Genomic DNA, 23,832 nt, shown 5'->3' on the forward strand with positions numbered 1-23,832 from the left:
ATCGGACAATCTATCCTTTCACCATATGGAGGAGGGAAACGAATCACCATCGCTTTGGAGTGGGTGCGAGTCTGATGTTCTGACATGGGTCAACTGGGTATCAATTTGCGGCTAAAACACATCCCAGTCTATAAGCGTGGTCATGGATAAGAATAGCACCAAGAATAGTCGCGAAGCATCTCGGAACGCAGGCGAGCTTCGGCTTGCCGTTTAGGCAGGAAATGATGGTGAAGGCCCTGGAGCGGCGTATCGTGGGCAGCCCGTCCAGGAAGAACTCTGCAATACACAATAACAAGCATGGAAGCATCCAAAGATGGCGCCGTCTTCTACTCTTCCAAGGCTCCCAAATGCGTTTCCTGAGTGCTTTGTCGTATTTGGCTGACTGCACGAGATCTCGCCATGCTTGACATTGCCTGTACCGTCACAATGGCACACAAACTCGCTAGCCACAATATAGGCGAATGCAAGAGCAGATTGGGATGGCCTCGTATCTGAGCTTGGCCCTGGCCAGACTGCATGTCTACAATGGAGCCGCGGGTGTTCAGAACGGGAGCCACGAAGCTATCATTGAGCCTGTCATTGACTTCCTAGACTTGAACCGACTAGTAGCACAAGCTCGTGGGTATAAGAGGCTGTCGGTGTCGCATGAATCCAGACTCCTCACCTGGGGCAGCATCTTCGGTCAAGAATATATCATTACCTGACTATCAAATCACGATGCAGCTCACCACGCTTGCGCTTTTGACCAGCCTCTCGGCAGTATGCTTTGCGGTATGTAACTCGTTACTCGCAATAGTGTTTCATACTGACATAGTAACAGGCGCCAGCAAATAACCATGTCGACATTGTGCCTCGCCAGACGTACATCATAACCTGCATTGGGGGTCGTTGCACCGACAATATCAGCCGGCCTACATCGGGTGTGCCACAGCCAACGACAAGCAAAGTCACAACGACAACAACCAAGAAACCTGAGCCGACCACATCAACCAAGAAGCCAGAACCAACACCTACAACCACTTCAAAGAAGCCCGAACCACCCAAGTCAAGTACGAAGCCAGCACCAACGTCGACCACTACGACCAAGAAGCCTGAACCACCCACGACCAGCAAGAAGCCAGAGCCTACCCCGACAAAGGTCAGTCATCGTAGACTCTCATCGTGAATTCATACTTACCTACTTAGACTACCATCAAGACTACTACAAAGACTACCGAGAAGCCCACAAAGACCACTACTGAGGAGACTGGCCCAAGCAGCACGAGATGCCCTGTACCTGCTTACTACAAGTGCGGAGGCTGGGATTACACTAAGCCTTGGGACGGCTGCACGGTTTGCGAGAAGGGCTCAACATGCGTGGAGCAGAACGGTATGTGGACACTAACACATCTACATCGCTGTGTTACGAAACTAATTTCTACTAGAATGGTACTTCCAGTGTGTGCCGAATGATGCTCTGGTAGCAGAGTGAGGAAATGGGTCAGCTTTCACACGCGGTTAGATGAAGAGGATAGTAGATGTCTTCGCGTCTATGTCTGCCCAGGCATCTTCAGACTGAGCAATCTCATGTTTACACCAAATGTTAGCCAAGATGTGTCACGCTTGTTCCATACCTTTGCGCCACTTTCTCTTTCCTTTTGCAGAAGTGAATGCGCTCACCATAGACTCGAAGCCATCGTACATTCAAGTTTCTCAACAAGGCGATGACCAAAGCTTACTATGCGCGTCGAAGCATGACAAGGCGCGTGTAGCGGATATGGTGGGGTAGCTCCAACACGTCCCTGGCACGCCCCACCATGCTAAATAACTCCCCATACCAACGTCATACCTACGGACTGAGCTCCGGTAGCTGCCGTGATGGTTGCATACTTCATTTCACGGTTTCCTTAGACTTTACCTTCGTAACGTTGCTTGCGACCTCGTCTTCTACACGCGCTTTCCTGCCGAACTTTCCGATTGACACATTCCCTGCGCGTCGCGTCTTGTCACTAGGATCTTCCTTTTCCAGCAGCCACAACAGCAGGTCTACGAATAGACACAATGCCCGACCCACGAGTCTTCATAATCCGCCACGGCGAAACTGAATGGTCGCTAAACGGCCGCCACACAGGCGTCTCAGACATTCCACTCACCGAAAACGGTGAGAAGCGCGTAAAAGCCACTGGCAAAGCGCTCGTCGGCGACGACAGATTAATCGTACCAAGCAACCTAGCCCACATGTACGTCCAAACCCCCTTCTTCAAACTCCCCAGATAAAAACCCGCGAAACCCTCAAACTCCCAGCCACTAACCCCACCCACACAGCTACGTCTCCCCCCGCACGCGCTCCCAACGCACCCTCGAACTCCTAAACCTCGGCTGCAAAGAACGCTACCCCTGGCACTCCGCCTCAAAACCGCACACGCCCGACATCCGCACCCACGCCACAATCGAAGTAACAGAAGCCGTCCGGGAATGGGACTATGGCGACTACGAAGGCCGCGTGACCTCTGAAATAAAAGCCGACCGCGAGAAACGCGGATTGGGATCTAACTGGGACATCTGGAAAGACGGGTGCGAAGGCGGCGAGAGCCCGGAGGATGTGACGGAGAGACTGGATAAGCTGATCAAGGAGTTGAGGGAGAAGTATCACAAGGGTAAGTTTGGGAAGGATGGGAAGCCGAATGATGTGCTTATTGTGGCGCATGGGCATATTTTGAGGAGCTTTGCGGCGAGGTGGGTGGGGAAGAGGTTGGAGGAGAATCCTAGTTTGATTCTGGAGGCCGGTGGTGTGGGGACGTTGAGCTATGAGCATCATAGTATTGATGAGCCGGCGATTTTGCTGGGTGGTGCTTTCGTGGTTGATGTTGTGGAGAAGGAACAGGAGGAGAAGAATGGGAAGGCGTAGGTATCTCCATGAAAACCACCCAGGAGTCTACATCGCCTTCGGACCTTGTTAGATATCGGGTTTCGTACTGATGTTGTCTGCAGTGCACATGTTACATCACAGCAATCATCAGTAAGTGGGTTCAGTTCTTTGCATTGGTTGTCGTAATCCTATCTGTTCTGTCTGTCTCAAACTCTGCGTATCTCATCAAGCTCCTGCAACAGCAACTTTTGGCATAGCGTTCTGATACTCTCGACTCCTCTTTTTCGCCAACATGCCGAGCTTATCGGCGTTCTTAAGCGCCCACAAGCCGAACTCACGTACCGCGAAGGCGTTCATCAGACTGTCCCGGCCATACTCGGGGTCGCTCTTGAGCTTGATCTCAGGAAAATCGCGGCACAAGCCATCCAGGGCTAGCTGCGCCTTGCTGAGCGGACCCTGAGCAGCCTTCTCAACGACCTTGGCGATATCGACGGCGCGTCCATGGATCATACGGAGAGCGTCTAGATCCGAACGCAGGTTGCAGCCAACGATGATGGTCTCCTTGTCGACGAACTTGTGTAGCGCGTCCCGTGCTGCCGCCCAGCCCTTGAAGATCTTGTACCCGGCTTTTCGAGCTCCCTCCATGTCGTCCCAACTAAACAATCCGGTGATCGGGGAGTACCAATCTTTGACTTTTGCATGCGGATCAGTACAGACAAGGTGGTTCATAAGGATTCGGCAGGTGATCAGATCAACAGCAGCTATCTTGACGACCTCGGGGCAGCCGTTTGCTAGCAGGATTTTGCTGCATGAGATGGCGACTGCGCCAAGACCTGGTTTGGCCATGTTGCGTTCGGGGGAGGCTTTGAAGTCGCTTGACAGATACGTGGCCTTGTAATCTTCTTTCAATGCCTTTGGAGGAGGTATGTATTCACCTTGCAGCACTTTTGGGAGATGGCACATCCCGTCGAGCATCGTAACCACGTCGTACTGTTTGGCGACACCAATCCGAGTCCACATAATATCGCAGGCGTTGACCTTTCCATCGTGTAGAATGAAGACATCTGATTGGATGAGCAAGCGTTGTGTCTTTGCCTGGATGGACTTGGCCTGCTCAAGCTCCGCAATGCCGCCCATGTTGATGCTGTTGGGGGCAGGAGGAGGTTGTTGGACTGGCAAGCGAGGTTGCTGCGGCATTGGACGAGCGAAGGCAGATTGCTGTTGCTGCACGGATGGTCTGGTTGAAGAGAGAGCCCCCCAAGTACGGGGAGGTGCTCCACGAGGGGCTGGACGACCTGCTTGGCCGCCACGACCTCGAGAGGAAGGAGTTTGTTGAAGCAAACCTTCTTGCCGCATTCGTTCTCGCTCGCGATTGCTGAGCATCCATGAGTCGCGGCCGGCCAAGTTCAATGCCTGACCTCCGACACCGTGAGCGTCCTGCTTGTGCTGTTTGAGGCCGGCTTCGGACCTGAAGGAACGATCACAACCTCGGGTATCGCATGCAAAAGCGGCCGGATTGCTGGTATGCGTGGAGGATACATTAGACGAAATCGGGGCTCGGGGTGCCAGTACAGGTGCGTTTGCAGCCCTCATCTGGTTTCTGGTGACTGGAGAGCTACCCAATGCGGTAGCCGAGAGTACCTCGCGGACTTGTGTGGTCGTCGATACAGGAGTGCAACCTAGCATGTGGTTGTTGTAGTGGCCCAGGGAGCGGAAGGTGCGCTTACAGTCGCCGCACTTGATGCCGACATCGCTGTCGACGGAGTCAGATGATGATGATGCACCATCATCGTAGTTGGGGACTACAGATGGGTCGTCCTTGGGTCTGTCGAGATCAACGTACCCCGGGGCAACTACAGCGGGTGTCGGTGGCTGCGGCCTTGTCGTGGGGTGCTTCCAGTCGGCGCACGCACTCGCCATGTTGCTGCGATGATTACTGAACTGCTTCTGAGTGACGAACTGCTTCTGGCAACGATCGCAGTGAACGGCCATTTCGTCGATCGATGGGGTAAGCGCCGTTGTCAAGTTCGTAGATGCAGGCTGGGGAGGTGCGTGACTGCTCTGTATCTGATGGAGCTCGAGGGCGTGCGAATCGTCGAAATACCAGCCGCAGGTGGCGCACACCAGCTTCGCAGTGCTGGTGTCGTCGTGGTTGGCAGTGTGGTGGTTGAGCTCAGCTTTGCTGGAGAAGGACTGCTCACATATCGCACAGTGATAGGCGGCGGCCTTAGCGCGTCTTCCGCGCGCCATCACTGGTGAGATGGCAACTGGCAGTCACCGTCTTCGTTCTGTGAGGTAATTTGGCAGATCAGGCTTTGTTTGCGGGGTCAAATGTTGCGAGGAAGGCGCCACGGGCACGGACTGTGTGCGGGCGCGATATCACGTGCATCGCTGAAAGCTTCTGCCATTCACTGCTCATCCTTCATCTCCATAGTTAGCAGTGAGATATTTCCAAAAGCACACAAGAAAATTTCAGATGACAGGTGGGCTTGCCGACTACAAGGTCATCGCGAATGAGGATACTGACTTTATACATGAGCCTGTCGTCCTTCGGGACACTGAGTAGAGTAGAGACCGTTGACACAATGACAAAACTAGCATCAGGAACAATGATAACGCTACTCTACCTATCCAACGGCCCGACCTGATCTCGTGACCGCACTCGGAAAGATTGAGCTATAAAGTGAGCCTGGACGCCTTCGGGATACGTGGCGAGCTTGGTTATTGAGCTAATACGAAAGCCGATATAGCCTAGCACCGGCCTTAGTGAGCATGCTACAATGTTTTTGTAATACTCCTTTGGAAGAGGATGCCACTCTCAACTATACGCTCGCGCACACTCAGTCGACACGGTAGATGAGCCGCACCAGTTGGAAGACTCTCCATGCTTGGGGCGCACAGAACTTGGCAGCGTACCTCAGCCTTTATGGGCAATGATTGCCAGATTTCTGCATTTTCAGATTAGTGTTATGTGGCGACACGACGCACCTGAGAGGTATTCGATGGAGTTAAAATCGATGTCTGCTAATACACAACACACCGAGTACCTCCAGGGCATCCCATGTCAGGCGCCCTCTCAACTAAGCACGAGCTTCCTCGTATAGTGACTGGATAACGACCCAGAGATTTAGAAGCAACGAGAAACGCGAGTCTATAGCCCCGCACTTTGATATGTGGTAGCAGAGTCCATCTTGTACCCAAGGTACGCCCATCTCTTTCACAAATGCTTCCAAGGTTCCTTCCAAACTAACCATCATAGAAGTCCAATCAAACAATTCTTCCAGGTTCATACCTCCAGGCCCTTTGTGCTAGAGCTCTTGACCGTGTTCTCTTGGCTCGTATGTGACATGTCTTGCACTTTCCATGAAAGTATAGTCGACGATGGCGCAGCGAATGGTACTCTTGGATGCACTAATACGTACGACGTGGGCAAGTGCTCCATGCTTGTAACCCGCCTCGGCTGTCTGAACTCCATTCTGATGCGCACCTCCGCCATCGCCTTACCGATGGTATCTCGGGTAGCCTTATTCAAAGCTAAGAAATCAACGAGCACGTTGTCCGAGATGAGTTGCTGCCACATGCATTCATGATCTAGACAATCAAATCATGTCCAGGGTTTCACGCGCAAAGTCAGCCCTAGAGTCCACACTCGTTTAGAATGTTGAAACGCACTGAACAGCGACTTTGTAGGCGTCTGGCAACTCTAACGCAATCATACAACTGACATTGACACATACATACTTGCACTATCTACGCAGAGCTACTTCCCTCATGCACCATTGTCAGCAGACCATCTACTAAGTTCATTGGTAACATCGCTCGCCCGAAAGAGTCTATACGAAGCTCGTGCGCTTCTTTCGTGCGGGATCCCGAGTGTCTTCGCTATACCCTGCGCCCAAAGGCGTCCACTTGATGCACTACTTCTACCCTTTGGATTCGAAGGCGTACAATCGTTTTTGGCGCATCCGTGAACCGGCTCACAAGGGTGATGTCGCAACCTTCGATTTCGGAAGAGGGTGGAGGAGAGTACATGTAGGAAACTCGACAATATGAATAGTCATTGCGAAAATCCGTCGTATTTCTTTTATGTAGCTGGAGTAGTTGACAAGCTACGTGATAGGATGGTGTTACGTGGAGTGCTTCCGGTTCTGAGGCTATGATGTTTTGACTGCCGTGACAGCCGGCGTATTCTTGTGTTGAGAGGCGGAGAAGGACGTATGTATGTTGTATTAGAGGTAGTATCGAGACTGGTGTTGGAGTCGTAGTTTCTGGTGTCGTAGAAGACCTTACTGGGCTAGGAGTCGGGGTCCGCCACATTCGAGACATTGGGCCAGAATCGAGCTAAGCCAGTGCCTCCCCTCGGGTAGAAGAAGGTCGCTTATACCATCGCTACTCTTCTGGTTTGTTCCGCATGATTGCGCAGACCATCCTTGTTGATTGCGCAGCATTGGGTACAAGCGCATTGTCTGACTCCCTGGTTGAGCCACCACGTCGCTCGTGATGTTACCACAACCAACCCACCTCATGCCTCGCATCGTCGTACCTCAGGACAAGTCTGAGAAGTTCTTCCATTCCCAGCTTAGAGTGTAATATCCTCCTCTGAGGTCGAAGTCTTCGGTAGCGAAAGTGCTTGCCTCCAAAGCGTGCTATGGCGGAACCCAGAAGCAACTGAGTCCTTTCATTTGGCGGGAAGTCTTCGACGAAGACGTCGTCAGCAGTGAGCTTCGTCTGCAAGATAGCAGAGTACCACACAACCGGAAATGGCAATGTATGGCCGAATATTCGTATACGTGCGCAATCATCGTAGAGGTAAGTTGCGAGACGTTTCGTAGGGTTGAATTGATGATCGTTGTAGTCTGCAATCCATGAGCCGACGTACGATGGGCACAGCTCCAAAGCCTGGCAGGGAAGGACGAGTTGCTGATATAGGATGTGATAGTCCGATTCTGTATTTAAGCTGTACTGGCCGAGTCGAACGTGTATTCGGGAGGCCCGTATGAGTTTGCAGAGAGGCAGGTACTCCTTGCGTTCTTGTTCCGATGTTGGGGATATTATGACAGGCCTCACTTTCCCGCTGAGTGGTAGATACAGCCGATGTTCTGAAGCAAGTGCCTCGAGAAGTGCTTCCTGGCTTACCCCATACGCAAAAGCTATGTTCTCGAGGAGGAACTGGTACAGGCGTTGGGCTTTCCATATATTGTCTGGTGCAGCTTCTGCTGCGGAGTCGGGAGTGTGGAGTAGTGAGTCCATAGTTTCCGGATGAGTTGGGCAGGATATGAGTATGAGAGAGAGACAAGGAGGTAAGAACAATGTCTTGCAGAAATACTCAAACGCTCAGCATTTGTACCTGTGTTTTGACCTTGCCGAGAGCGATCCATGGTACATGCCACTATGAGTCAGCGAAAGCGCTGTTGCTGGCATACTGTTCGGCTACTATGAGATTTGTCGCGTACGCGATTGGATGTACCGTTCTTCACGACGCGGACGAGTAGCAAAGCACTTGCAGTACGTCTGTGTTGTTAGCACCACGGCTCCGAGTTGTACCCTCCGTGTCGCCTCGCATACCACGTGTTGGACATGTGTCTCAATGATCCTGCCCCAATGGCCATGCAGTCAAGTAGAGTGTTCTAGGAAGAGATGATGGCCCGATTTGCGACATGATGCGGACCTTTGCTGAGGATCGAGCGTTCTTTGCGAACGCTTGTTACTTTGTTCTTGTTCGCGGGAAAGCAACCGAGCCAGGCAGCAGATGTCGAGGGCAAACCAACAAGCCCATGTGGGTTTGGTGGACCTCGCTGACGTGGTTCGGCGTCCAAACATGTAAAGTCTGCCGGCACAAAATCGCAGCGGGTGTCGGCCGTAACACCAAGTACAGTCGACCACATCCGCCCCACGGAGTCGGCGGAACTTGAGATTGGCGTGAGGGCTGCGATGTCCTGATAGCTGAAGAAAGGAGTTGGAGAAAACGCCACCAAGACTGCGAAACTCGCGAGGCGCTGCTCGGACACGCACGGCTAGGCAATTCACGCGCTAAGTCTCAGCTGTGGGGCTCTGCGGGGTAGCTAGCGTGCTCTCCGCAAAATTGGCAGCTGCGTCCCGTCCTCGCAGGACGCGACGGCCAAAGTTTCCTGTAGAATGCGCGCCTCTTGTGCAGTTTCGCGTCTTCATTACCCTCCAACGCCCACTTTTGATGATATCCAATACTTCTGTATGACGACACAATCAGGCTAAACGCATCTGAGATGCATGTGCATGCACCGTTTTCGGCCCTGCATCCTATAGACCAGATAAGATGCAAGGCCAGCCTAGACGTGCGTTTGTCGACAAGGCATTCCCCAATATTGGCACGCAAAAGCCTATGGAATGCCGGCCCCTGTGGGGCTTCAGATGAGAGAGAGTTGTGCGGGGGTCGCAGAGACCACATCTTGAACACTGAACCCCAGAAGGCGCACGCTACCCCTGGTCGTGGAGGTCGACGAAACTTGGGGATGCCGATCGTTCATAACGCGCGCCGTCCCACGTTGTTGACAGCTGCATCCTGGAATTGTTCCTCGGAATCCTTCCATTGCTTTTCGCTTCATCCTTCTTTTACTTTTTCGGAAATTTTCAATAGCATAGTGCGGGTACAGCCGTCGCGATGGGTTTCCTCGGTATCGTCGAGGACAAGCACCTTGCCCATGTGCCGGCGACTGTCGTCCTCAGCGAGGAACAAAACACTCTCCCTGTTGCCGAAGGAACAGTAGCAGCTGCGACGTTGAAGCGTGGCACTGGTAGAGATGCAGACGTCATCTTGATACCTCAACCGTATGTGTGCCTGCAGGAGAATTGTTCGGCGCATTCCAGTCGTAACATAGTTGACATCGCGTAGCTCCGAAGATCCCAATGATCCCTTGAACTGGTCGTACACCAAGAAGATGACCATCATGGTCATCGTCGCATACGGTTCTGTGCTATACGCTGCTGTTCTGGCTCCTCTTCTGTCGCCCGCACTCGTAGTCATCGCGGCAGACTTCGGAAAAAGCGTCGGCGACATCACAGTCATCTCAGGATACATGCTACTAGTGACAGGAGGTGTTGGGCCCATCGTCAGTGCTTTGTCCAGGAAGTACGGAAAGCGCCCTCAGCTCCTGGTAGCGTCGCTCTTTGGTCTGCTCGGGACTGTCATAGGCAGTGCTGCATATAGCTACGAGGGCCTCTTGGCTGGACGTATTATTCAAGGAGGTTCCATGTATGTATATGACAGGTCTCATCGATTACCACATGCTGACTTAATAGTTCGGCTTTCGAGTCTCTCGTTGTCGCCATGATCGGTGACCTCTTCTTTGTCCACCAGCGCGGTGGATTCATGACACTCATCCAGTTCATCTTGGGCGCTGCATCGAACTTCTCTGCCATTATCGTCGGGCCTATCGCAACAAATCTCGGTTGGCGGTATCTGTTCCACATGCTCATACCTTTCACGGCCCTTGAAGTAGTCTTGCTCTTCTTTTTCGTTCCGGAGACCAACTACAACCGCGACCATCGGTACGATATCGACGAGCTATCCAACGATAATCTTGCCGATCTCGCTGCAGTCGAGAAAAGACATGCAGGAAACGATGAGAAAGCTGGAAGCGACGATATGGTACAGATCGAGACAGCAACTAGCTCACCGCCTGCCATGCGCCCGAAGAAGACCTTCGTACAGGAATTGGCCATCTTTACTGGAACCTACTCGAACGATAACCTTCTGCAACTTGTCATCGCCCCCTTTGCTGTTTGTACGAACTTAGCTGTGCTCTGGATGGTCATAGTGACTGGAGGGCTCACTGCTTTCTTTGTCGCGCAATCGTACGTCATGGCCCAGATCTTCATGGCTCCTCCATACTTGCTCAGCGCAGCTGGCGTGGGTTACCTTTCGTTGGGTCCATTCCTTGGTGGTCTTCTGGGATCCCTTCTCCTTGGTGCGACACTCGACCCACTGATCAAGTGGTGCGCGAAGAAGAACAAGGGTGTGTACGAGCCGGAATATCGCCTACTCGGCATGATTCCATCCGTAACAATCGTGATCGGCTTGTGTCTCTTTGGCTTTTTCGCAGAGGAAGGCAAATCATACTATCTCACAGCTTTCTTCCACGGTATGGACCTTTTCGGCATCGTCATAGCCGCCATCGCGGCGTCTTCGTACGTCTTGGACTCCTTCCGCGACATTAGCTCAGAAGTCTTCATCATGAACATGGTGTTCAAGAACTTTTTGTTCTACGCCTTCTCATACTTTGTCAATGACTGGGCGGCCAGCGACGGGCCAGCGGTTGTGTTCTATACCTTTGCAGGTCTGGCTGGAGCCATGATAATCACGACCCCTGTATTCTTCTTCTGGGGAAAGCAGTACCGCAGCTACTGGCATAGGCATAACTTATTGGAGAAGTGGGGCATCGCGACGCATGCGGAGATGTAACTGTAGCGAGTTGTAGAGCTCAAGAGAAGTTCGATGTTCATGCCAGTGTCAGCTTATCGACAATGATCATACTGCGTTCCATGTTCATCCCAAATCCCGGCTTTGCTGTGCCGCATTGAAACTCCCAGCCACATCCAGACATGCAGAACAGGACACATCATCAACCCTTGCTCCAAAGATGAGGAGTATCCTCGGCTCGTTGAATTCCCTAATCATATGCTCCCGTTCCAGGGATATCATTGAACCGACGTCGGCCATAATTAGATCGCTATGTTGGTCGTGACACAGCACGACGTGGCCTGAACAAGCGAAGAAACCCGTCGAGAATCCACGAGCCACGTCTGAAAATGGTGATACGTGATAGAAGCCCAGGCGAGTGGAAATATATGAGTATGCATGCACAGCGCCGTTAGACCACGTTCGCGCGCTCCGATGCAGCCTTACGATTGGGCGGATGTTTCGAAACATGTCCTGCATGTAAGATAGGATAAATTGCCGCGCTCAAGCGACACCGATGTGCACGCGGGGCGCAAGTTCTAAATCTGAACAGTCAGTGATGCTCACCTCGGGAAATGCTGGAGTTGCGTAAGGGAGGCAAAGCTGAAGCTTGCAGCACGTTCCAGTGCGCAGTCATACGGAACACTCAGTGCGACAGCATCCGACATTGCCGGATGTTGGCAGTTCACTTCCTTTCCATGGCTTTAACTGAGATCATCTTACTGGGGCGCTTCGACAAGATAACACTGTACTCAACCGAAGATACACGCGCTCGGTTCGGCTGAGCCCACATTGTCTGCTGCACGTCAACATATACCGAGCAAGATCTACATCGCCACACTTCTCGAAGACGCTTGAAGCGCCAACAGGCCCATCGAGACGCCCACGACATCATCCAAGCGCTCAGACTGCATGCCACCCAAGACGTCGGGCTTGCTACATCGTGGCAACTTGACACGTTCGATTAGAGTTGCAGCCACCAACCCCACCACACGTAGTTGAGCGCGTAGACAATCTGGAAGCATAGCGGTACCTGAAGATCCGGCAATTTGGATTATCGGTTCTCACACTAATCTGATCGCATTGGGTAAGCTGAGGGTTGTAGGGCTGGCGGCTACGCATCGTCCATGTACGTCAACATGCGGGGCGGCCGGCAAGGTGGTCTTTGGGCGCCTAAAGGCTGCAAGATGCTGGAGTCTGTGTTTGTGTGTTTGCAAGCAGAGATATGCGACTGGTCTGCTCTGGTCCGCTTGAGCACTCTGAAGGTCATGCAGGGGAAAGAGTATGAAGGTATGACTGTATCACGGTGACAATCTCTTTTCAAGGAAGGGTGGACCTTACTGATTCCGGGCTGTGACCGCATCTTGTCGTTTGGCGAATCTGAGATCAGAATCGAGTCGTGGCAGAACTTCGCGATAGAGAGGACCCACTCCTGCCCAGAGATGGAACGGGAAGAAGGGTGGACCGACCCACGCCGTGCGATCAGACCCTTGACCGACTTGACCGACTCTTTTCATGAGCTTTTCCAGCGATCTACCGAGCTTCAACGCTCGTGCTGTAGTGTCCTTCGTGGTGTGAAGTGTCGGATGAATTGTTCCAACCAACGAGGACCGAGCGCGGTGTCCTCGTCGAAAGCTTGGCTTTGCGCTAATCTCGATTCGGATCGTCAGCGCTTAAAACCTAGATCGATACCCAGTCAAAGCTTCGCATCACAAATGCACCCCGCTCCACCGGCCTGCTTTTTCCCATGCATTCGCTGCAAGTCTCTCCAGCAGGGCTGCTGGCCTCGGGGCTTCGGTCGCCCAATTCGCCCAATCTGTGGTCATGCGAACGAAAGGCCAGCCCATTCAGGTCCACCAGATGGAACTGAGCTACCGAGGGGCGGGAACCCTGAAGTCTGTGATACGGTTGCGAGGTGCGTCTTGGTACCTATACTAACACGCTATGACACTAGGTTGTTGAGCGGGTTATGCTATGGCCCTACGATGACGAGTTGTCTCACATCAGATGGAAACTCGGTAAGGAGGGGGTTGGGACGTTGATGCAGTGCAACACCTCCAGGACGTTCTGGAGATGAACAGCATGTAAGAAACGGGCACAGATCGAATGGCGATGTCCGCTGCAACCGAGAGCGCCTCCCGCCCGAAAAGGATGACCAAGGCCGGTCCGCTTCCATGACGGACCGCCACTCGCCAGTCACAGCGCTGATCCTGCATGATGCGCAGTGCGCAGCGAGGCGATAACAGCCCTCCGATAATTTAATGTGTATTGCTGCAGCCCGCGAATGTGACGGCGCTTTAGATCCGTCATTTCTCTTTTAGGGACCCCTGTTTGACTTGCTATCACATCTTGGCCCAATAGCGCGGGTTCTGGTGAGCGGTTGAATATCATTTACCATTTGCTGCCACGATACGACGGTTCTTACCCTTGCGAGTCACCCGCACTCCACTTGCGCATGGAACTTAAGGAACCGGACTGCTGCTCGCGCACGGTATCTGAACATAAGCATTTCGCTGTTACGCCTTTTTTTGTTTGTTCGTACCCGTTTACGTCTATACCGAACATCTTTAATCGCCATTATCGCATTGTATGTCGGATTAAGCGGTGGATAAGTCGTCGCTACACGGGAACCTCTGCGCCACTGTAGGACACACCCCCGGATCCAGGTTCCGCTGCACCTTGCACGCATTGTCACAGCAAATCCTACATCTCGGTACCCATGTAGGAACGGACCCCCGGATGTTCATTAAGCCTCTGCTACCCCAAATCAATATCCGTTGGCCTAGGACGCATTCCCGCAGTATTCCGGCTTCTGCTGGCAGAAGTGTTTCACGACCACCACGCCAATTGTTGCGAAAACAAACCCAACGACGCGAATATGCCGGTCCTTCGGGAAGCTCTCGTGGAGCGGACGGGTGTGGCCATGGAGCAGCTGGGCGTGGTAGTGTCGCACACAGAAAGAGAGATTGTCGAGTCCGTCTCGGCATTGCTTCGACGTGTGAACATACCTTTTAACAGCACAAGCCCAGCTGGTCTCATAGAAGCCAACACCGTGGACCCGTGGAACAGAAGTGGTAAATATGCGCTCGCATATGTCTACTTTTGCATACCTCTGCTTGTCATCGCAGCCTTGATGCGATACTATCATCTATTCACGGACAAGATCCGGACAGCACTACACCAAGAAGAGGTATTACAGTCCTCGACGACATCCTCTCCCGACACAGATTACGAAATGTCGGTACTTGATACTGACAAGTCCACCATGAAGTTCTTTCCTCGCGAAGGCCCGCTACCCAGCGCGCCAAAACAACAATCCAGCGTTTCTTCTGTCGGGCCGATCAACAACCTGGTGGCGTTCTTCCGGTTCATCTTCTACCGGCCAATCCCACAGATCAGGGTCAAGAAGGGATGGAGGCCAATCGTGTTCCCATCTTTGGCTATCGTCGTGATAGTGTTCTTAGCTCTGATCCTTGGAGTTCTATACTGCACCCTTCCGCATCCGCTGTTCTGGGACAGTATCGCTTATGGTTCGCCTCCATTGGCCGTTCGCTCAGGCATGATGGCCGTGGCACTGATGCCATGGATCGTTGCGCTTGCAACCAAGGCGAATCTCATCTCAATGATCACTGGCATTAGCCATGAGCGATTGAATGTGTTGCACAGATGGGCGGCGTACATCTGCCTGTTGCTGAGCATCTTGCACACTGTCCCCTTCTATGTCACGCCCGTCTGGGAGAAGGGTGCGCAGCAAGCGTTCCAGCAGCTGCTTCAGCAACAGAGCGGGATGTACATTTACGGAACTGGTACGACTACCCTCCCCAATGACGGATCAAGTACTGACAATTTTCAGGTATTGCAGCACTCGTGCCACTGTGCTTCCTATGTACGCACTCCATTGCGCCTCTCCGCCACCGAATGTACGAACTGTTCGTGGCTCTGCACGTACCCGTTGCCATTGTCTTCCTCGGAATGATGTTCTGGCATTGCAACAATTACCTAACGTCATGGCACTACTTACTGTCTACTCTGGGAATCTGGCTTCTCTCCTACTTCATGCGCCTGTTCTATCTGAACTGGACTCGCCCAGGCCAGCTATCCTGGCTCATTGGCGATGAGGCCGCCGTGACGCTCATGCCCGAAAACGCCATCAAGATCACCATCCCAACCAAGATGCGGTGGAGACCTGGACAGTACGTCTATCTCCGCATGCCTGGAATCTCGGTCTTCGAAAACCACCCCTTCACCATCGCTTCGCTATGCAGCGAAGACTTCCCTTCGGAGTACGGCGAGGGCTACCGGGACATGGTCCTCGTCTTCCGCCCATTCGGAGGCTTCACGAGGAAGGTCCTCAACAACGCTCTCGATCACGGCCCATGGCACACATATCGTGCATTTGTCGATGGTCCGTATGGAGGCATGCAGAGGCGTATTGAGGCGTTTGATGACGTCGTACTCATTGCTGGAGGCAGCGGTATTACTGCCATCGTCTCGCAGTTGCTGTCTCTTATCAAGAAGATGCGCGATGGCAAAGCTGTTACCCGAAAGATCCATGTGATCTGGGCGCTCAAACGTCCCGAAACCATGGAGTGGTTCAAAGAAGAACTGCGCATCTGCCGCGAGTATGCGCCTCCCGAGACGGTCGAGTGCCAATTCTACATTACCACCGCGAAGCGCAACCCACACGGCGGACTTGTCAGCGCAAAGACGCCCACCCGTCCCGTGTCGATGTTCTTTCACGACAAAGTCAACGATGCTTTCCAGAACATCGCCGACCACCGCCTTTCCGGTGTTTCCGGTATTTCCTCAAAACGACACTCGGCTCTTATCCGCGACGAAGCACAGGGAGACCCAGAGAAGGAGTCTGAACTGCGTCGCGAGAATGAAGACAGCATCACAGCGCTTCCACAAGCGCATATGGTCCCCATCAATCGGGGCCACCTCGCACCACCACGTCCAAGTTACAACAGCGGGCGAAGCTCTGCCGAATCAGCACATAGCTCGAACCCCGATCTTATAGCGCCTGCGCCACGCGGCCTTGCTGCCCGACGTCAAGAACGCAACCTGTCCCTCGACATCAGTCAAGCCGTCTCTTCGGGTTCCGGCGCGATTAATCCGGACATCTCCCACAACCCTACCGAAGGCGGGCAGGGTTTCGACTTCGGTTTCCCGTCGACACCCACTGAGTTCCAAAAGAATCTCATGCGCTTCGCATTTCTACCTGCGGCCGTCAAGAAGAAGGATGGCTGGAGCACCGAGTACGGACGCCCGGACATACCCTATCTACTCAAGGGACTGAGCAAGAACTTTGGGCGCAGAACGTGTGTGTTCGTTTGCGGACCCCCCACCATGCGCGTTAGTGTGAGTGAGACGATTGCGCAACTCCAAAGGAGTGTGTGGAGTGACAGTGGGCGCGATGAGATTTTCCTCCACGCCGAGAACTACGCCTTATAGGGCGTGGGTGTACTTTTCTTTACCTTCATTTGTGCATAGCGTTTGGACGGCTTGGTGTATATACCCCCTTTCTTTTCTTTTCCTTTTATACCTCTGTATCTGTACGATGATCGACGACGTTAGTATCTGTCGCAGCTAGAGACTATCGAATAACATCTTGGCCAGTGGTTGTAACATGCGAAGACGCCTCCTAACAGACAATGCAGCCACGAAAGGGCTGTATTGTATGTTGCGTAGTTTCTTCGAGTGTTACAACTATCTGTATTAGATGATACAAAGACTTCTTTTACAGCGCATGTGTTGGGTTTGAGTCTAGAATAATCCACAGATCAGCTTACTCTGTCTCAACGAAAAACTAAGTTTGCTACATTGACTCCAGAGAGTTTGCATAAAATCTGACACGGAATGTACGCGTTCAGGAGACATTGTGCTAGCATTGCCTGGCATGCATTCAGCCTCGGCAAGACAACATCCACCAACGCCATGGCGAAGCACCGCGTGCCATACCACGGGCAGTAGGAACATGGAGGCTTGATACTTGGAGTGCTCCTCCAGCGGCACATGGTCGTCACGCTCTCATACCATTGTCACCTTCTGCATCTGGTTCGTCCACGGCCTGCCAGGAGTACCCTACCCCTCCTGATGCGAGCTGGTGGGGTCAACATTCACCCATGAACCTCGCGGCACAATCAATGCATCCTTGTCGCTGATTGTGGAGAGGGTGTGGGTGCGGAGACACTATCCCGCGTTTTAATGGGCGTGACAAGTTCGAGTGCGGCACAGCGCTATGGTCGTACGGGCGCAAAAGCAAGCAGTCGTGGTTCAGCAGCATGTCGCAGTGGGTGAAATCGCTGACCGCCTGCTCGCCCGGTGCGATACGCGCTGCGTCGCGGATGTCAGCATGTGCAGCTTGGGCGACAGCTCAGGGCGGCTGCGTACGGGCGCATGGGGACGGCAGTACATAGGGCTGCAGCCGGCTAAGAGGAGATGAGGGTGTGGGATAGATGGGCGTTCGCAGGCCTTTGCTTTTTGGTGAGAGGGTTTGGGAGCCGGACTGGCCGCTTGGCGCATCTCACTCGCCCTTTCATCCCAAACCACATCAGCGTGCATATTTCCCCTTCCTCCTCCACGCAGGCCTGCTGTAACGTTTCCCAGCAGTCGTAGCCCACTAGTAACAATTGCTCCGCCCGCATCCTCTCCAGCCGTCACACACGCGGAAGCCAGGGCGCAGACTTCCCGATCGACCATGTTCTTAAGATAATTATGTGCACATGTCCGCCATCCCAGTGTCTGACCTGGGCCTCAACTCGAGCGAGAGCAGATATCTCCAGCAGCAAATTGCCGCCTCGCAGCAAGGCTCCAATTCCTCGCGCGCTGCCTCTCACGCCTCCAGCCAAGGCCGTCTCCTCCTGGATCCTTCTAGTTTGCAGGCGCTCAGCGCCCACTTTGACCGTCTGATGTACTCCATCCAGCAGCGCTGGCAGTATGTGAGTTGTCATGTTCACCGCGGTGGACGGTCTCGAATCGCCGTGTTGTAGTACTGACAATGGCCAGCTCACCCAGCAGACACAAACAGCAACCCAAATACAGTACGACCGCGCCGGCAACGCCATGCAAATGGCCGACGCTGAAATCGCCCGCTTCCGTGCCATCCTCCGCGAAATCGACGAGCTCCAAGTAGAATTCGACAAAGTCCGTCGCATTGGAGAGATTGTCAAGGGCTTCAAGTCGCGCGTCGACCGTTTAGACCGCCGGATTTGAACGCATTCCAGTACGCTGGACCGGCACCTCCCAGTACCACAAGCTACCTTACACACACCAACCTACCTACACTCCTTTACCGCTACGAACAGACATACCTCGTCCCCACGGATACCCACACTATACCTACTAAGATTGGAAAGCCTCGCGGCATGGAAAACACTGGGGGATACCTGAGAGATTGAAAAGCCCCACGGCTCATGGCGTTTTGGTTGCGTTTTGCAGGACCCTTTGCTTTTGGGAATACCCACGCCTCGTTTTGCGCATGTCTCAGTTTGCTTCGGATGCCGTACCCTTCTCGTGTCGTTTGTGACACTTTGGACCGCTTCTATTGGATTGTTGCGTATTGCTGCGAACCACCGCCTGTTGTACGTCATTGTGGATCGCTGTTGCACGACCCGATACCCTGTTCAGCTTCTGTATGTATGCTTTGCCCCTTTGAGTAATTTGCAACACCTGCTTCGTATTCTTCTCTTCTTGGTGATCAAGACGAACATCACACCGATTGGTGGATTGCTAAGCCTCTTCTTGCTGAGTGATGTTGATGATGCTTCTCTCTTGAACTCACGTTGTCTGTCTCCATTGCGCGTCAAGTAAGCTACTACTTTATGTCCTCCCAGATGGCACAAAGATGTTGCTTTACAAATGCAGTGACCGAACGAACCTTCGATGCATTCTGCAGCTCAATGTCTGTGTTGCCGTAGACATTGATCTAAAAAAAAATGTATAGATGCGTTGGCACGTGGCGAAGTATAATCGCAAGCAAATACAACACTTCGCGCAAGCCCACAAGGCCGCATTCCAAACTTCTCTAAAGCATTACAGTCGACTACACATATCCAAGAACGCAGTCTCAATCGCCATTTGTACGTAAACACATGCATGTCTCTTTCGAGTTTAGGCCCCCTGATAGCCCTGGGCTAACCCAACATGGCTAGGTAACCCTGCATCTACTTCCGAGGTCCCTTGGCTGTTAAGTTGGTACTGCCATCACCGTACCACACCGAGCAGAACCTGGAGGTCTTGCCGGACATCTAATTTACATCATTCATTGATATCCATGTGTCCCTATCATCCTCGTCCCGCCCTAGAGAAAGGGCAGATCCAAGCGTGTGTTTGTTCCTCTGACCGTCAATTGCTAACGCCCATGGGGTCCGGGGATGCATCAATCAAACGGCTAGAACGGCCCTGTTCAGGCGGACAATTAGGCCGTATCTGGCCTTAGGGGACGGGCGCAGCAACTATGATGGCTCTCATGCAGCCACCCGTGAAGAAGGAATGGGCTGGGCAGTCTCATCGCGTTTTCGCACGGTGTCCTCTCTCGACTTCCTGTTAAACATTATGGGTTCGTCGCTATGCCCAAACTTCTTACGCGACCAGGGAGCCATCCGCTACGCTCACTATCGCGCACAGCGCAGTCGCACTGGAAGTTGATCTTGGCTATCGCTTCTTTGTTGCTCGTCGAAGCATACGTCCACGTACACAAATACGATGTCCCCCGCCCCTCGCCGCCCCTCGATGCGCCCTTCTATACAGGATGTCAGGACCCCGTCCTAAACACGACTGCGCGCGAATCCGCCGTGTTCATGATGCTCGCGCGCAACTCGGAAGTCAAGGGCGCAGTTTCGAGCGTGAGAAGCGTGCAGGAGCAGTTCAACGACAACTTTGGGTATCCGTGGGTCTTTCTGAATGACGAAGAATGGACTGAGGACTTCAAGCGGAAAGTGGGCAAAGCAGTAGGGGAAGGCGCAGACGTCAAGTTCGAAGTTATACCCAAGGAGATGTGGGGGTATCCCGAATGGATCGACCAAGACCGTGCGAAGAAGAGCATGCAGGATATGAAGAACCGGGGTATACAATACGGAGGACTAGAGAGCTACCACCACATGTGCCGCTTTCAATCTGGGTACGTCGCATCGTCCACCCCAAGCCTCTCCCCATACTCAGCGCACATCACTGACAACAACCCCACAGCTTCTTCTACGACCACCCCGCCCTCCTCCCCTACAAATACTACTGGCGCGTCGAACCCAGTATATCCTTCACCTGCGCCATAACCTATGACCCCTTTGTCGAAATGGCCCGCCACAAGAAACGCTACGGCTACACAACCGCCCTCTGGGAGCGCGGCCAAACCGTCCCCTCCCTCTTCCGCAAACTCTCCCTCTACAAGAACGAATACCGCCTCCCCACCTCCACGCTCTGGACCGCCATGATCGACGCAAGCTGGATGCCGTGGCCCTTTCGTCGCATGCTGGCTGCGCTGCGCAATAGAGATGAGCGGGGTGATCTATGGAACATGTGTCACTTTTGGTCGAACTTTGAGATTGCGGATATGGATTTCTTCCGTGGGGATGCCTATCGAGCCGTCTTCGATTATCTAGACCGTGACGGCGGGTTCTACTACGAGAGGTGGGGGGATGCACCCGTCCATTCGCTGGCTGCTGCTATGTTGCTGCAGCCGCAGGAACTGCATCATTTTAGTGATTGGGGTTATATACATGATGACTTGCAGGTTTGTACTTTCGCGAGTACAGAACAGGAGAAGGCGAGGGGGATCAAAATACCCAAGTACGAGGATAGTGATGGGGATGGGAGAAAGGAATTGGGGTGTAGGTGTAAATGCGATGATAAAGCTAGGATTGTAGAACCGGTATGCTTGAATAGAATTGGGCTGACGACTGGGTAGTCGTCAAGAGCCCTGTGTACCGGTGGAACCCTCGCTATATCTCGATGCTCTCTGCGTCTTGTCTGTACTCTGGTGGTGTCTCTGTCTCTGCCCATTGGAGATCCACATGCCCACCTGACTTTACCACCTCTTCGGTAACATCATTGCCGTTGATGACGAGCTGGCTTCCGAACTTGATCCACTCATCCGCTCCACGTATGCGAGCCCAATAATGCCCATCTCGCCGCCCACCCGCAATCTCCATTCCGCAGATAACCATGTCCCACTTGTCCGCTGCAATGATGTGGATACCCTGCACGACAGTTCCCTCGTCGTAAGTACCTGCGCGCACCCGGTTGACTGTAAAATGTCAGTCACTCGTCTAACATAAGTGGAAAATAATTCGTACATCTGATTGTTCTGCGCGCGACATGACGCTCGAGTTCAGCCTCGAGCTCCTCTCTGAGTGCGAGGACCTTCGCGGTCTCTAAAATCATCCGGTAACCTGAGCGAACCGCCATGAATAGGGCAAGCGCTATCGCCGAACCGAGCCACGCGATTGGGTCGAAAGCAAGAAGGGCTAGTACAAGGCCTGTACACTTCGCAGGGAGATTGGTGATGAAAGTCCAGAAGTTGATGCATAGTAGTAGGATGCGAGCCAGAAACCTCAAGATGGCCATCACAAGAGCTTCCAGCATGGCGAAGGTGGTGGGTGTTGCTCTTTCTGGTAGTCGTTAGGTTCTTTCGCTTTGCGCAGGAGAATGAGAGTTGGAGTACTTCTTGGTCGAGGTCGAAGAAGGTGAGAGCGATAGCGGGGACTAGCCAACGAGCTCCGACTGTATGGTTTTTTAATTCACTTGAGCAAACGGACTGGTGCGATTCCTTCGCGATCGAGCCATATTTATAGTACGAGTGTTGTAAGAGGTGGGCGTAGTGCAGCGGCGCCTGCAGGGTACTGCACGGATCGAGAGTTTCACTGATGAACTTGGGTGAACGTGTACCGGAAAATAAGAGGTGGGTGAATGTCATCCTTAGTAAACACAAAGTCGGAGTGGAGTGCAATCAGATCAAGCGATGTGGTTAATACAAGGCTGGTGTGCCAATTCGTGATGTCTCGATGGTCAGTATCTCCGTGCTCTTCCTTCTTTGAACGCCCCAGGATCATTCAACAGCATACTGCGCACGTCATCCATGGTAAAGCCTTTGTGTCTCTCACAACAAGCCTCCATACATCGTAATATCTTTCTTGGCCATTCCACATATTTCGTCCATTCTCCACTTTCATCATCGTCTATAGCTGCTATGATCAGAGCATTCCATTGAACAGTCGCCCTTGTCGGGGTTTTCAAAGCCATTTTTGGCGCAGCTATCGACGACAGAATGAATCGTACGGCGCAAAAGTGGGCCATGATGACGTTGCCGAGCTGATTTGTACGGTCAAACATGCGCATGAGTGCTTCGTGTGGCCAGGTTGAGAAGATCGTGAGGATGACCATCATAGCTGCAAAAGACCGGATGGGGTATGGAGCGCCAGGGAGTGGATCCGTGACATTCTCCCAGTCGATGTTGTCAAACGCGAGCCCGAAGTCTTGTGGTAAGATCGGGTTAGCGAACGGAAAGAGACCCAATGGCGAGTCACGGGGTATTGGCAGTTCGTCAGTTTCGATCTCCAGGTCTGAGTGCAGCAGAAGTCGAAGTGTTTCGGTGAGCTGGCCAACAATAGCCTTCTCGATGGAATGTATACCAGTTCCATCCATCATGCTGGAAAGGGATTTCAAAGACAGTAGAGCCTCTTGCAAAAGTTCCTGGTCGACTTCAGGAAACTTGGTAAATGCGGTGTCCATAGCTATAGTGTCCAGGCCTTTCTGTGTAGAGAAAGGGCTGCGAAAGCCTTCGCCTATGATAAGCTGAGAGAGGAATGAGCATCCCCGCAAAGATAAAAAGTGTTCGAGAAAACCGTCACCTATGTAGCTTGACTGGAAGCACAGTAGGTAAGAAGTTGCTAACATGATATACGATTCCTCAGCCGTCGGGGGCCAATTAGCGAAGGCGTCCTCGAGGCCAACGATGGCCTTTTGTCGATGTTGGACCGCCAGGGCAGTCTGTGGGTTTTCAACTTGAACGGCAAGATGAGATCCAGCAAGAGCCAGCATAGCATCCATGAGATATGGGTACTGCGTGGTCAGTGATGTTAGGTCTCTTGCACGGTGAGCCAGAGGTTGCACTCACTTTGTGGCACGCTGCCGGAACATCTGTGACCCAAAGCTCTTCCCAGTCGTGCGGGATCCAAGGATGTGCTGAGACGAGATAGTGATGAAACAGCTGCATATCTTCTGAGCTGTAGATAGTAGGTGTGTCGGAAAGCTTAACAACTTGACGAGGACTTGACACTGCCGACTCGATGTAGTCACGCCGTGCGTGCTTGAATACATCGGGGTATCTGCAAACCACTAGAAATGTTGGTGAGATATTGTTCTTAGTTCGCAACGCCACACTTACGTCCGCGCTTGTCGCAGTTCGCACATGAAGGCCATGTCTCTGGACACTAACACAGTTTAGTGATATGACGAGGCACTGGGAAGTGAATGCGGTACCTTGATCTTGCGTCGCTTGCACGGGATGCAGCCCAGACGACTTTTAGTGTGCCCGCGTCGCTGTCGTAACCCT

At 52.8% G+C, this 23,832-nt stretch overlaps 7 protein-coding genes across 7 annotated transcripts; 5 read left to right on the forward strand and 2 right to left on the reverse strand.

Moving 5' to 3' along the window:
- Positions 1–2,040: 2,040 nt before the first annotated feature.
- J4E92_003569 (uncharacterized protein) lies at positions 2,041–2,887 on the forward strand (the record flags this gene model as incomplete). The annotated part of the gene is made up of 2 exons (XM_051494966.1): positions 2,041–2,219; positions 2,305–2,887. The coding sequence occupies 2 exons, from the start codon at positions 2,041–2,043 to the stop codon at positions 2,885–2,887; spliced, it is 762 nt and encodes a 253-aa protein (XP_051355259.1).
- Positions 2,888–3,073: 186 nt separating this feature from the next.
- J4E92_003570 (uncharacterized protein) lies at positions 3,074–5,098 on the reverse strand (the record flags this gene model as incomplete). The annotated part of the gene is made up of 1 exon (XM_051494967.1): positions 3,074–5,098. One exon carries the CDS (start codon positions 5,096–5,098, stop codon positions 3,074–3,076), a length of 2,025 nt encoding a protein of 674 aa, XP_051355260.1.
- Positions 5,099–9,485: 4,387 nt separating this feature from the next.
- J4E92_003571 (uncharacterized protein) lies at positions 9,486–11,285 on the forward strand (the record flags this gene model as incomplete). The annotated part of the gene is made up of 3 exons (XM_051494968.1): positions 9,486–9,652; positions 9,717–10,076; positions 10,124–11,285. 3 exons carry the CDS (start codon positions 9,486–9,488, stop codon positions 11,283–11,285), a joined length of 1,689 nt encoding a protein of 562 aa, XP_051355261.1.
- A 2,875-nt stretch (positions 11,286–14,160) lies between these two features.
- On the forward strand, positions 14,161–16,736 carry J4E92_003572 (uncharacterized protein; the record flags this gene model as incomplete). The annotated part of the gene is made up of 2 exons (XM_051494969.1): positions 14,161–15,088; positions 15,136–16,736. The coding sequence occupies 2 exons, from the start codon at positions 14,161–14,163 to the stop codon at positions 16,734–16,736; spliced, it is 2,529 nt and encodes an 842-aa protein (XP_051355262.1).
- A 1,271-nt stretch (positions 16,737–18,007) lies between these two features.
- Positions 18,008–18,497, forward strand: J4E92_003573 (uncharacterized protein; the record flags this gene model as incomplete). The annotated part of the gene is made up of 2 exons (XM_051494970.1): positions 18,008–18,223; positions 18,291–18,497. 2 exons carry the CDS (start codon positions 18,008–18,010, stop codon positions 18,495–18,497), a joined length of 423 nt encoding a protein of 140 aa, XP_051355263.1.
- Positions 18,498–19,852: 1,355 nt separating this feature from the next.
- Positions 19,853–21,186, forward strand: J4E92_003574 (uncharacterized protein; the record flags this gene model as incomplete). The annotated part of the gene is made up of 4 exons (XM_051494971.1): positions 19,853–20,403; positions 20,472–20,980; positions 21,035–21,113; positions 21,165–21,186. 4 exons carry the CDS (start codon positions 19,853–19,855, stop codon positions 21,184–21,186), a joined length of 1,161 nt encoding a protein of 386 aa, XP_051355264.1.
- Positions 21,187–21,220: 34 nt separating this feature from the next.
- On the reverse strand, positions 21,221–21,863 carry J4E92_003575 (uncharacterized protein; the record flags this gene model as incomplete). Its single annotated transcript, XM_051494972.1, has 2 exons — positions 21,221–21,525; positions 21,575–21,863. The coding sequence occupies 2 exons, from the start codon at positions 21,861–21,863 to the stop codon at positions 21,221–21,223; spliced, it is 594 nt and encodes a 197-aa protein (XP_051355265.1).
- Positions 21,864–23,832: the final 1,969 nt, after the last annotated feature.

The sequence above is a fragment of the Alternaria infectoria genome (assembly GCF_024043175.1).
Source record: "Alternaria infectoria strain BMP 0036 chromosome Unknown scaffold_4, whole genome shotgun sequence".
Lineage (NCBI taxonomy): Eukaryota > Fungi > Ascomycota > Dothideomycetes > Pleosporales > Pleosporaceae > Alternaria > Alternaria infectoria.